This window comes from Episyrphus balteatus, chromosome 4 (assembly GCF_945859705.1).
Source record: "Episyrphus balteatus chromosome 4, idEpiBalt1.1, whole genome shotgun sequence".
Classification (NCBI taxonomy): Eukaryota; Metazoa; Arthropoda; class Insecta; order Diptera; family Syrphidae; genus Episyrphus; species Episyrphus balteatus.
In genome coordinates, this window is record NC_079137.1 from 70,089,368 (window position 1) to 70,103,131 (window position 13,764).

The 13,764-nt window shown below is 29.6% G+C and overlaps 1 protein-coding gene across 2 annotated transcripts; it reads left to right on the forward strand.

Annotated features, from left to right (window-relative positions):
• The first annotated feature begins 495 nt into the window (after positions 1 to 495).
• Positions 496 to 4,610, forward strand: LOC129919848 (uncharacterized). Of its 2 annotated transcripts, XM_056000932.1 has the most exons (7): positions 516 to 579; positions 641 to 894; positions 961 to 1,123; positions 1,178 to 1,222; positions 3,571 to 3,828; positions 3,889 to 4,001; positions 4,073 to 4,610. In XM_056000932.1, the coding sequence occupies exons 2-7, from the start codon at positions 644 to 646 to the stop codon at positions 4,443 to 4,445; spliced, it is 1,203 nt and encodes a 400-aa protein (XP_055856907.1). In that variant the 5' UTR covers positions 516 to 579; positions 641 to 643; the 3' UTR covers positions 4,446 to 4,610. The 2 variants fall into 2 exon arrangements, with proteins under 2 accessions (XP_055856908.1, XP_055856907.1); XM_056000933.1 differs by having other exon boundaries at positions 496 to 894; positions 961 to 1,120.
• Positions 4,611 to 13,764: the final 9,154 nt, after the last annotated feature.

Here is a 13,764-nt window from a genome sequence, read left to right on the forward strand (position 1 = left end):
TTTTTTAAGTTTTTATATTTTCCTTAAGTTTTTGCACATATTTTTATAAAAATATATGATATTAAGCAAGCTTTAAATCTGAAATGTAACATAAAAATTATGACTGAAATTGAAAAAAAAAAAAATAAATAAATAATTTAAAAAAATAACTTATCATTTGTTTGTATGTAGATTCAAGGCTTCTTTTTACATTTTGTTATTAAATATATACAAGATTTCTTTATAAAACAATTGTTTTTAAATTAATTCATTTCTTATTGCTAAAAAAATATATTCTCACACATATTCAAGTATATTTTGTTGCTATCCTAACCATAATCCCCTATGGCCGCCCTTCTTAGAAACCGGTACCACTGTGCATTGGGATTCCCAATCGAAGAACAATTCCGGATTGCCAATTAAAAACGCCATAAATTTAAAAATCAAACAGATCTTTTTCTTAAAGTACAAAACTGACATTCTTTAGACCAATTAAAAAAGACATAATTTTGACAGACAAATAAAATGCTTGTAAACAAGATTTCTCTACTTTCCTAAAATTGTTTAACAAAAAATATTAAACATTTCTCATTAATCATTGTATTTATTTTTTGTTTTTATTAATATTTAAATGTAATAAAAAAACACAATTTTCATTTAGAAAATGCAAAATCCAATTGAAAACCCTACAAGCACCTATGAATATGAAATGAAACCAATCAAAAAACCAGTTCTCCATCATCATCATCCGTCCAAAACATTTAAAAATATTTATCGTACATCACATTATAAATCATATAAATATGCCGATATTGGTTTTACAATAACAAAACAAAATAAAAAATATGTTGCACATTGTAGAATTTGTAATCGGACTCTTGGAAATACAGCTTATGCCCGTTTAAAGGGTCATAGGTATTTGTTTGTTTTTTTGGGATAGTTTTTAAGGGTTTTCATTGATATTTTTAAATTCTTTGATAGAAACATTTGTCGAGAAACTCCTATGGAAGACAATAATGGTACAGAATGCCCACCATATCCAGTTACTAGTAATGAAACGTTCATTACAAAACAGAACGATAGTCTGTCACAGAATTGTATCTCGCAGGCATCTGACGATAATTCGAGACTGACTTTCAATGTGGTAACACTTGAAATCTATAATTATAGGCTCTTTTCTAAATTTGTTATTTTACAGGTTACACCGAAAATAGAATCAGTAGATTGTCAACTAAGTCCCAATGTAATAACCAAGAACTAAAAAGTTCTAAGAAGACCTTATAAACTAAGAGCCCACAATAAATTTTGGGAGTGAAATAATAACCAAAATGTGAGTATGTAGTTTCATAGACTTATGCGTTCTAATAACGAATTCAAAAGTCTGGCAGTTTTATATTGTTTTCAGTGGGTTGAAAACGTAAGTTTTGCAATTTATAAGTAGTTTAAATTCACACTATTTCCTATTCTTTATAATAGAATTTGATACTCTGTCATTTCCCCTAAGCTTTAAGACATCAATCTTGATGGTGCGATCTGTTTAAGGTGACGTGAAATAACGCCAAATGAAATAAAGCCAAATTCTCAATCTGTGTTTATTTCGCTTTATAGCCCAGGAAAAATAGATTTTTTCATGCTAATTTTTGGTATACAGCTTGGTGTTAGGGTATTTTACAATTTGTTAAAAGTCCTGAAGTTTCCTCTGTCCACTAGTTCCATTATAAGGGGTCAAAGGTCACAACATTTTTCATTTTGAAAAACGGTAGGTTTTAAAAAAAATTATGTTCCACAAAATGTAGCTGAGGTTATTTTACAAAAAATTGTCCTACAAAGTTTTCTTGTATCATGCACCGTTTAGAAATTATATCACTTCAATCTCGCATATGCTTTTCTTGATATATATTTTTATATTTTTTATTTTAATCAAATTACATGGGATAGTTTGAAATGTTGTAATGTATAAACGGTAAGTAATACAAAAAAAAACTTTGTATGACATTTTTTTGTAAAATAACCTCATCTACAGTTTTGTAGGACATAACTTTTTTTTAAAAACCTACCGTTTTTTAAAATAAAAAAATGTTGTGACCTTTGAACCCTTATAATGGGACTAGCGGACAGAGGAAACTTCAGGACTTTTAACAGATTGTAAACTACCCTAACACCAAGCTGTATACCAAAAATCAGCCTGTTACAAATTTTTTCTTTTCTTTGACAATTTTTAGTCTATTCTTACTGGGCTATTTAGAATAGGAAATAATTCCAATTTGGCATTATTTCGATAAAATTTTGTTTGCAGAATTAAGAAAAAAAAAAACAACGTAAAATCATCTTTGTTTTCATCTTTGTTTTTTTTTATGATAAATTAATAATAGTATAACCTGAAGAAAACAATGAATGATGTTAAGAGTTTTTATCCAGCATACCTAAAGTGTATCCTTAATTTAAAAAAAGATAGGTACTTTATCTTGTAGCAAATTAAATTCTTTATTCAAACAAACAAAAAATCTTTGTACAAAGTTTCAAGTAGGGTAACAAAAAAAAAAAAAAAAAAAAAATTAATAGGTATTTAACAAAAATTACATTTGAAAAATAACATTTTAGATTAACACAATATCAAGTTAACACAAGTCAAACAAAACAACAGTCAAAAATTCACTAACTAATATAGAAAATTTAATTCAAGTTTTTTTTAACAGTGTACATTAATCGAGTTTTGCACAATTTGCCTGCAAATTGGACACAAAATCGGCGTATTGTTTTTTGTACATTTTTCTGCAATATTCTTTAATTTGAGTAGCATTGTAGTTCAGAGTTGAAAATCGGACCGGAAGGATAAACATAAAATAAGAATTTTACCTTATGTTAAATCGAAATCTTAGTTTATGTTTAGCCTTTCGGTCCGATTTTAAAATCTGAATTACCATGCAACTTCAGTCAATTTAGAGTCAGTTATTTCAGAAACTATCTTTAAATGTATCAAAGAAAGACAAAATCTCACCAAAATAGGTGTGTTATCAGTTTTATCGTTAGTGCAAGTTTTGATAACATAGTAAGAAACCAACAATTCGAAGAGGGATACACATTTTTGCACAATTTTTATTTCTATTTCTTAACCGAAATAATGCCAAATTCATGAACAATTTGGCTTTATTTCCATTTGGAAAACGAAATATTGCCAAATTTTGAATTTTAAAATGTTCGGGGTTATTTACATTTTTTTTGTTGGCCTTATTTCTTTTTTAAATCGAAATAAATAAATGAAATTTGGTGCTAATTCACGTCACCGCTGTTTAAGCGGTGGGGAATTTCTATTTATTACCTTGCCTGTTTTTTTTTTTAATTAAAACCTCCAAAAATAGAGATTGAGGTATTCAGTCCTTAAATTCAGAATATGAATTTGTGTCAATTTAGCCGACGCACATTAATTAGAAAACTAGCGTTTTTTAACCTCCCGAAAACCATATAAGAATTCGTTATTAAAACGCAAAACGGTATGAAACTGCATATTCACATTTTGGTTATCACTCCAATCCCAAAATTTGCTGTGGGCTCTCGGTCTATTAGTCATTGTATTTTGTTTATTTATTTTAGCTACATCCATACGATAATTCTGATCAGGAATCACAACTGCTAAACGAAGATAATCAATTAAAGTTAAATATGATTGAAGTTCTCTTGCCTATCAAGTACAACAAAAAACTATTACTCTTGACTGAAAACACGAAGAAGAGCGTTGATATGTGGATGGACATTTTAAAAAAGGCGCAATCTCTGGGCCTAGCTCCTACAGGCGTTCCTTGGACTTATGCACGGGATTCGCTATATTCAGTTTGGAGACATCACACACTTGTATGACAAGTACATATTTTAAACAAAAGAATATTTTACCTAACACTCTTACTTTTGCAGCAAAAAAAAGGTGCAATCGAATCTGGTGAAACGAATGTTAAGTACAACATTGTTGATCTTACCATTTGGCAAATTGAAAATGAACCAATGTCGACTGAAGATTCAACTTTTGAGTAAGTTTTTAATCAAACTTCAAGTCCAAACAAAAATACTAATATAAAAATTTCCTTCTTTATAAACAAAGCCTTAATAATTTATATGAAACTGCCAATAATTCTATGGGCGATAAAGAAACAACAGAAAATACAAATTCAACAAAAATGAATTGGAATGGAGAAACGAACACTACCATTGCCACTCAAACAGAAGATGAAATGTACAAAGCTGATTTGAGATTAAAATTACTTCAATGTGAATCGATGGAAATTGAAAATTACAAACGCAGTTTAGAAACTTTGGAATTGGAAAGAAAACTTCAAATACCTAATTCAAAATTTTCTGCAAAGTATTTTCCTACAACGCAAATTCATTCGAACCAAACAAATGATAGAGCGAATAGAAGGTGGTATGAGGAAACAAATAATGATAATATGGTTAAGATTGAATTAGACGATTAGCATCACATATCTAATTTTTTTTTTTTTTTTGCATTAATATTCATTAAGTCGCTTTATAACAAAATCTAATAAGAAACATTTATTTATTTTGGAAAATGCTAGTATTAAATACAAATAGTTGTAATTGTTTAAATTTTTTCGAATAAAATCTTTATCGCTAGAATATGTATTTTGCGTACTGATGAAATTTAAGAAAGGAATCGAAGATCAGTGTAAAAACATTTATAACCGAACAAGAGCGACCAGTTTTATGAGGAAAGCAAATCAAGATAGCAAAATCATACATCTTCTACATCTTACCGTTCGCAAGAATCTATTAGTATTTTGAAAAGCTCATAATTGAACCTTCTACTGCACCGCTTCAAACATGACTGAAATCAAATCATCTGCTCTTTACAAAAGGACCGGAATTATTAATTATTAAATATTACTATTATTTGTTACAAAATCAATTTTGTTGTTTATGAGACCCTTTACTGATGCCGTCTCAGATCACCGCATACAAATTCACAACTGAAATATCCTTTTCTGTCCGACTTGGGGTCTTTTGCAATAAAATCTTATCGATTTTTCTTGGTACTGAGTGAGTAATCTGAGTCAGTTTCGGAAGTATAAACGTATATCCGACTGTCGAAAGATACCCTTCATCCGACTGGCGAAAGATACCCTTCTGAGGCTTTCAGCCCTGGATCAGCGAAAAAGGGGTTGTTCTCTTCGTCATTGTTGATATCAAATAATCATCCGAAAGTTCCTTACTCTTAGCTTCTAGATACCGCTGTTCAAGATTTCTTGGCTGGTTTATGACACTTCCTATTTTAGGGGTTTGGGTGGTTGGTAAGGTTCTGTAGACATCTTCTGCTTGATTAGAGTCGAGTTTTATAATTTTGGCTTCTAATAATAATAATTTTAACTATATGCCTGTAAGACCTGAGGCCTTTTAAATGCATACTGCACGGCACTAGTTAGAAGAAATAAAAAGATAGGATAGAATTTTTGTTGGTACAATGAATTGAATCGTCAGTTGTCAGAACGGAATAAGTCCACTTTTTTTTCGAAATTCGCTTTTTGATGTAGATGTTATCTTTAGACGTAGACACATTTTCTAAGTCGAAAAAAACAAAAAAATTATTTTGGTTGTCGAAGTTACAGGGAGTGAAAAATTTCATAAGTTTGAAGAACAGAATATGTCCAGGATTTCAGGCTACTGATTATGTCTTAACTAAGACGTTCACGGGTTTTAATTGCATAAAACGTTGAATAGGTTATAAGAGAAGATAAAACCGAGGAGTGCTATTACATGAGAGGGTCGAAATTGAAGATAGGGGTGCAAAAGCCCCCTTTTTGGTTTTTTCAATATCAAAAGCATAATTTTGATAAATTGATTTTAAAACTTGTTGAAGAGATTGAAGTTTAATATCGGAAATATGTTTTTTTTAAATTAAAAAAAAAAATTCCATACCAAAACAGTCCAAAAAAATGCGTGAAAAAAGTTAAAAAAAGCGATTTTTTGAGTTTTTTTTTGCTGTTTTAACGGTATTTTTTTTTCGGGCTGAGATAGTCATATGCATTGCTTTAAACAAAAACAGAAGAACACGTGATCTTCATTTTATCTACAGATCTTACTTCTCAAAAAAGTAAAATATAGACGCTATTCAGTTTTTTTTGCGATTTCCCAACACTTTTGCAAAATGGACTTATTCCGTTCTCACAATTGACGATTCAATTGAGAATAAGATGATTATTATCTCATATAATCCCACGGGTGGCTTCCAAGCTGTGGGGATAAAGAAAAGAATGCTGCCTGAGGTAGGGCTCGAACACCTCCACACCCCCAGGCTAGCAGTAAAGCACTGCACCATTGTCACCCACTCACATATTGCAGATTTAGTAACTTGGTTGTTTTGTATGGCCTTTATTTGTTCATTCAATCCAGTTTTTATACTTTGTTTTGTTTCGCCAATATAGAATGAGCAACAACTGCAGGGCACAGAATGTACTCCTGAATTCTGTAGGAGAATTTTATCTTTTATCGACCGCCAATTTTATGCCATGTTTGGATAAAATTCTACCAATACCTTCTGAAACACATTTTCTATAAGGTTGGAAAGCTCTTTTTTCGTTGCCTTCAAATACATTATTTGTATCTTGTGATTTGGGTTTCCAAGAACGTTGTTTTTTTTTTTTTATTGTAACCATTATCCGTCAAAACCATATCAACATATTTTAATTCTTCATTTAGATGATCTTTGTCACAAATCGCAGTAGCTCTATTTATTAGAGAAGATAACAACAAGCAGTCTATCCGTGACCACGATATGTGGAATCTTGTCGAAACGTCGTCGGGCATCAATATTCAATTAATTTTAATAACAAAAAATTGCGGTATGTCCGTTAAGTAAATTAATATAAACTTTTTCTCTTTGACTATAATAATATGACTAATCTACAGACTTTTACATTCATTTGTAGTCATATAAATCGATGATCCGTCTTTCTTAATTTGATTTAGGTAAGCTAGATTTTGGAAATCAGACTTGGTTGCAAATGCAAATAATGTGTGTTAGTGTTATGCAAGAGAGTAAATCTTCTCGTTAATACTCAATTGATATTTGACGAGTATCCAGTGCAGACGAAGTGGTTCTTTTTTTTTTGGTTCTACTCTCTTTTTCATTGTTCTTTGCTGTGTCATTGTTTTATTTGTAAGGGATGTCGCAGTAAGTTAAAGTGAAAGCAATAGTCGACCTTCACAAATTCATCTAATAAACATACAGAAATTAACTGGATTTATAACTTTTTATCTTTTGAAGCATATTTTATTTGTGGCAATTTACATTTATTTGTTAAACTTATTTAAATCAACACAAAAATTCAGTTGTAATTATTATTTATTCTATTATATTAACACAACAAAAATTTAAACAAAGAGAAAATCATACAAAAGAAGAGCTACGTACTTTAGGAATCCACATTAACCAAACATTGAATAATTTTTTATTTTTTACGATGCTCATCGGCAAAGTCTTTTATTTTTTCGATTAATTTGCCAGGTTCATCTACCCGTGGAACCTTGAAAAAAAAAAAAATAAAATTTATTTACTTGTTTTTTTTTTTTTTTATTTACATACATCATAGTTCTGAGTGATGTAGATTCCCGTGTATATACCTGCGCCAAAAGTAAGCTAAAAATAGGAAAAAAAATTGCATAATTTACTTATAGTTTTTTGACATAATACAATCAATTATAAACTTACACTTTTTATAACGATTTTTCATTTAATTTAAGAATATTTATTACTTACCAAAAATTTAAACATGTCGTAAATTGTTGAGCCTTCGCCCGCCAGCTTGCAAGATATTCCAAAAACTGTTGTAGAAGAATATATTTTTTTTTTATTTTCCTACTCGCTTTCGCTAGTAGAAAAAGATGTGACAGTTGGTTTTGGAACAAGTGGAATTTCCACACAAACAGCTGATTTATACCAGTTGTTTTGTTTTTTTTTTTAATGTGAAATTTCTCCAGTTGCCAAATAAAGTGTCAAAAATTCTTTTGTTTTGTTGTTGTGTTTTGATTTCACTTGTTTCACAGCAAGGTAGGGGTGTGCTCTTATCAAAATTCGTTGGTTGAATGTTTTTTTGTGGGTGTTTTTTTTTTTTGTTCAGTGACAAATGACAGCGACAAGTATATCGAGTTCAGGGCTGTTCAAGAGGAAGTTTGAAATTTTATTGTTTTTGGGTTTCGTCATCATCTAAAAATAGCTAGAATGGGTAAATGAAGAATAGGAACATTAAACATACAAAATGACGACAGTCAGTCTGCAAAATTGTTTTTATATTTTCAAGGTTAATGAACAATGATTTCATTCGGCAACTACACACATTTGTTTGTTTGAATTTTTTTTTGCTATGTTATACGTCAAATATCAAAAAATTTTATATTCATCGTACGAAATGACTTACTAATAGGTAGTAGATGTTTTGGTTAATCTAGTACTATCATCTACTCATGTCCTTCTTCCCGAGTATACTCTATATCTGTATATCAACGGTTAAACTTCATAAACTCGTAGGTCGAAAAATTCGAAAAAAATATTATTAATGCAAACAATTCAGAAAATTCAAAGCTATCTTTTGGTGTATTCAGTTCAACAATGTTGTTTTGAACATTTTTCAGGAATGATGAAATTCAAAAGCTCGTATTGAAAGATCCCATACAAAAACAAGAAACACAACATATTGTTTTTTGATTTCTGAAAAATCAATACTGGAATAAAAGATCATGAGTAGATTGTAGAGATTGTAGTAGATCTAATTACCACCTGCTCATGAGTATTTGCGATTGGTAAAGTTGAAATGCGCTACCGGTGGTCAAAACAAAAACTAAAATTAACAGGACGGAAGGAGCTAGCATCCGACATTTTACTTTTTTTTTGTTAGGACTTTTGACATGGACGCCATTTCGTCGCCTCAATAAAATATTGTCGTATGTGCAAAATTGAGGTTTTGAGATTTGAATGCAGTTTTGCTAATTGATTTTTTCTCCTTCGTTCTGTGAAATCCGTATTTCGATATCTGTATCCGTTTCCGAGATAATCGCTATGCATTTTGTCGTATGTGTAGGCTTACAAACATTTTCAGTGGCTTTTTGTCGTAAGTGCACAGAAAACGTGCACATACGACAAAAATTATCACATACTACAATTTTTTCATACAAATCAGTGTTTTTCTTCGTTCGGTAAATTACTGTCGTATGTGCTGTTTTTGCAACACATACAACAATATTTTACTGGAATTTCAGTAAACGTTTGTCGTTTGTCCCATAAGGAAATACACTGACGAGTGTAATTTCAGTTGAATTCAATATGTCGAGCACGTCGGACTAGTCGACCTTCGACAAACCAATTGTTTAGGGCCAGTTGTACAAACGTGTTCAGCCTCGGGTTAGGAATTTAACTCGCCGATTTCGGCGGATTAGCAGTGGATCAACTTTGGTTCAAGGATGGGTTTAGCTATTTCAACCTATATGGACCTAGAACCAGTGCTAGATATCTATTTTACCACTGAATTCAGAAGATAAAAGTTGCTGATCCACGGATCAAATATTTGTACAACTGGCCCTTAGAAGTTAGATGTACAGTTGTGTTCAAAATAATAGTAGTGCCTGCAACAAAATAACATTTGTTTTATTTACGGTGCTTCTATGGTTAAAAATTTAATTTCTTTGATGTCAAAGTTTGTAACGGTCAATTACTAATAAATGTATCGTAATTTTAAAATGAAAAAGAAGGTGCCAAATAATTTTTCATTGATTTTTGGTTTTTCTTTCGAATTTGACCTGTTCAAAATAATAGTAGTTAAAGTTATTTTTTAAGAATTTAAAAGCGGTTTATAACTTAGAATATTTATTTTTGGTTTAAAAGTAAGTACTCATATAATTTGAATAATTTTTCAACAAAAAACGATTTGTTTCGGTTTTAATCTATTTAAAGTTCGAAGAGCAAAACACTGCAGTTCGGATAACGGAAACTTATACGAAAGCTGCTTGAAGAAGGGAAAACCTACTTGGAAATTCAAGTTTATATTAGGATGCTCCCCTACAATGGTAGCCAATGCAATAAAGTCAACGAAAGACCCGAAACGTGCGGTAGAAAAAGAAAAAAGACCGCCGTAGATGACAGGCGTATTGTCCAGACGAGCAAAGTTGAGCCTTCTGCATCGTTGTTTCACATCCAGAAGGCTTTAAGCCTGGATTGCAGTGCAGTGAACATTCGGAGGCGAATGTTAGACTCTAATTTGTACGCTTGAAGCTCACGAAAAGTTCAGCGAAACATGTTAAAAAGCGTATCCAGTTTGTAAAAGACCACATAAACTGCCCAGCAAAGTAATGGCGTAACATATTGTTTACTGATGAGAGCAAATTTGTCCTCTTTGGTGGTACTGGATCTCCACAATACGTCCGACGTCCACCCAATACGGAATATGTTCCAAAGTATACGACGGAAACAGTTAAACATGGAGGGTCGAAAATTTAAGTATTTTAACATATTTCTTTGTTAACAGCGGAACTTTTCGTGGGCTTCAAGCGTACAAATTAGTGTCTAACATTCGCCTCCGAATGTTCACTGCACTGCAATCCAGGCTTAAAGCCTTCTGGATGTGAAACAACGATGCAGAAGGCTCAACTTTGCTCGTCTGGACAATACGCCTGTCATTTACAGCGGTCTTTTTTCTTTTTCTACCGCACGTTTCGGGTCTTTCGTTGACTTTATTGCATTGGCTACCATTGTAGGGGAGCATCCTAATATAAACTTGAATTTCCAAGTAGGTTTTCCCTTCTTCAAGCAGCTTTCGTATAAGTTTCCGTTATCCGAACTGCAGTGTTTTGCTCTTCGAACTTTAAATAGATTAAAACCGAAACAAATCGTTTTTTGTTGAAAAATTATTCAAATTATATGAGTACTTACTTTTAAACCAAAAATAAATATTCTAAGTTATAAACCGCTTTTAAATTCTTAAAAAATAACTTTAACTACTATTATTTTGAACAGGTCAAATTCGAAAGAAAAACCAAAAATCAATGAAAAATTATTTGGCACCTTCTTTTTCATTTTAAAATTACGATACATTTATTAGTAATTGACCGTTACAAACTTTGACATCAAAGAAATTAAATTTTTAACCATAGAAGCACCGTAAATAAAACAAATGTTATTTTGTTGCAGGCACTACTATTATTTTGAACACAGCTGTAGGTATGTTATTTAACCATTGATGTTTTTGTTAAAATTGAGTTTTGCTAGACTCGGGTTATTACCAAGAGCCAATGTGATTTTAAAAAGTCTATAAATTAACGTTAGTTACCTATTTGTTTTTTCGCATTGAATTTGACATCTATTTGTCGTATGTCGTAAACAAGTGTCGAATAAAACTTTGCTTATTTTTGTCGTATGTGTCATCAATTTGTCGTATGTGTTTGGCTAACAAATAGTTTCTGTGAAAACGTTACATACGACATCGGCATATTGGAGAAAATTGACTATAATTTGCATCTGGATTGGAATATTGAAATAATTCTAACATAATTCAATAGACAAATATTTTCTGTATATGTCATGATATTTTTAAGAAAATTCACCGTACAGTTTTCGAGAAAAAAAATCTGAACTTTAATTGCGTTTTTCCAAAAGTAGCCGAATGTAACATACGACATTATTTTATTGAGGCGACGATTTTTAGAAATACAAAATGTAAACATACGTCCTGTTAAAATTAGTTCAAAAGTTGAAACTACGGCGCTGGTAGTATGTGCTCCAATCGCCAATAGTCTATCACCACCAAGGGAACGCGGTTAATGTATGAAACAATCTTTTACCGCAAGAGTTTTTTCGTAAATGAATAAGAAATTTTGAAAATATTAAATCAGTGTGGCCCTTAGTAATAGACTCGAATTTAGTGAAAACTCGATTAAAAAAAAAATCAGTAGTAATAAAATATATATACTTACAAACAAAAAAAATTCGTCTCTATTTCTAATGCCTCTAAAAATGTTCATACTAAAAATTTTCATAAGTGTTTTTAATTTCCTTGTAAAAAAAAAAACAGAAAACAGTTAAATTTTTTTTTAAACTTTTGTTTTGTTTTTTAGTACGCAACATTGCATATAAACGTGTTGACGCAAAAGGTATTAAAAAAAAAATGGATTTCCTTTTCGATTTTTTTGTAACTCAAGAAAATATATTTTTAGTAATATCTTGGAATGCAATATCACTAAGGATAATTTTATTATAATTGTGCAAGATTAAAACAAAATCGATCAAGCCGTAAAGGAGATAAATTGGAATAACCCAAAACCCGACGCAAAGTCAAAGTACAAGAATTTCACTTTGAAAATTAAGTGATAAATTATTTAATTTTTTAAATTCGTATAGAAGCTCAATTGGTAAATTTAATCGAAATCACTTTACTTGCTGTAGTCTAGTCCATGCAATACATCCGATGATATGGCTTAACACTTATAAAAAACCGACGATTATTGTTCTTACTGAAGGAGAAATATAAGAACATATCAATAGTCGAAGATTCGAGCTTTTGACCAAGATTAAACAATAATACAATGCTTTCAAATCTTTTTTAATTTCAGAAACATCTTTTAGTTTAAACTATAGTTATAGTATATTAGCTTTAATATGTATCATAATGTTTTTTCAATACAAAGCAACACAAATCTCATGTAATTTTTTTTTACACAGCATTATCCTTGCTGATTTTAAAACCTGTAATAAAAGAAGCGAATAAAAACAACATTTATTTTTTTTTTTATAATTTTTTTAAAAGTGTATCTGTAACTTTATTTCTCCGTTTTTCTTCATTTTTTGTTTATAAAGTATATATAATATATATATTTTTTTTACTTCTTATATCATCATATTATGTATATATAATAATAATAGCCATAATAATAATAATAATTGTTAATTCAAATTGTAAATTAGGGTGTTTACTTCAACAGCAAACACAACAATTTATAAATTCATTTATCTTCATTTATTTTGTTTTTTTTCTTTAATTTAATATGTTTTTCTGTTTTTTGTTAAATGTTTGTTTTTTTTTTTTATTTTTATTATTTTCTCTGTGTTTTTTTTTTGCCCGATAGTAATAATAATCATAATAATGATGATAATAATAATAATAATAAGAATAATAATAATTTAATGTTTTTTTTTTTTATTTTCACTATTTTATCATTTTTATTTTTTGGTTTTGTTCTGTAATAAAAATTGTTTATTAAATATATAGTATGTATATATATTTTATATATATAGTTTTTGTATTTTTTTTTATTTTGAAATGATTATGCCTTAAATATACATGTATATATATTTTGTTTATATAAAACTAATAAAAGTAGGAAAGAAAACAAAACTGAAATATCTATATTTTCATATAATAATCCTATATGATTTTTTCTTTTAAATTTTTATTTCAAAAAATGTCGGTGTATTCTTCATCCTTTTTGTCTGATTTTTCTTACAGATTTTTTTTATTTATTTATTTTTGTTAAATTTATTATTTTTACAATATGTGTTGTATAATCTATATCTATGTATATATAAATATTTTTTTTTTATTCTTATTTAGATTTTAATTCCCTATAATTTATTTTTTCTTGTTTTTTTAAATTTATTTTCTCTTGCATGTGTGTGCTAATATATTTTTTGTTTTTTTTTTTTTCATAAGGAAAATGTTACATATTTCTATAATAATAATAAATAATAAAAAAAAAATTGTTGGTATGCACATTTTCAGTTTTTTGATGTGGATA

What these genes read in the sequence shown, in the direction of transcription:
- LOC129919848 (XM_056000932.1), top strand. Translation starts at nt 644, where the DNA reads ATGCAAAATCCAATTGAAAACCCTACAAGCACCTATGAATATGAAATG. An exon ending in GCCCGTTTAAAGGGTCATAG is followed by an intron (nt 895 to 960) that starts GTATTTGTTTGT and finishes ATTCTTTGATAG; the next exon opens with AAACATTTGTCGAGAAACTC. An exon ending in CGAGACTGACTTTCAATGTG is followed by an intron (nt 1,124 to 1,177) that starts GTAACACTTGAA and finishes GTTATTTTACAG; the next exon opens with GTTACACCGAAAATAGAATC.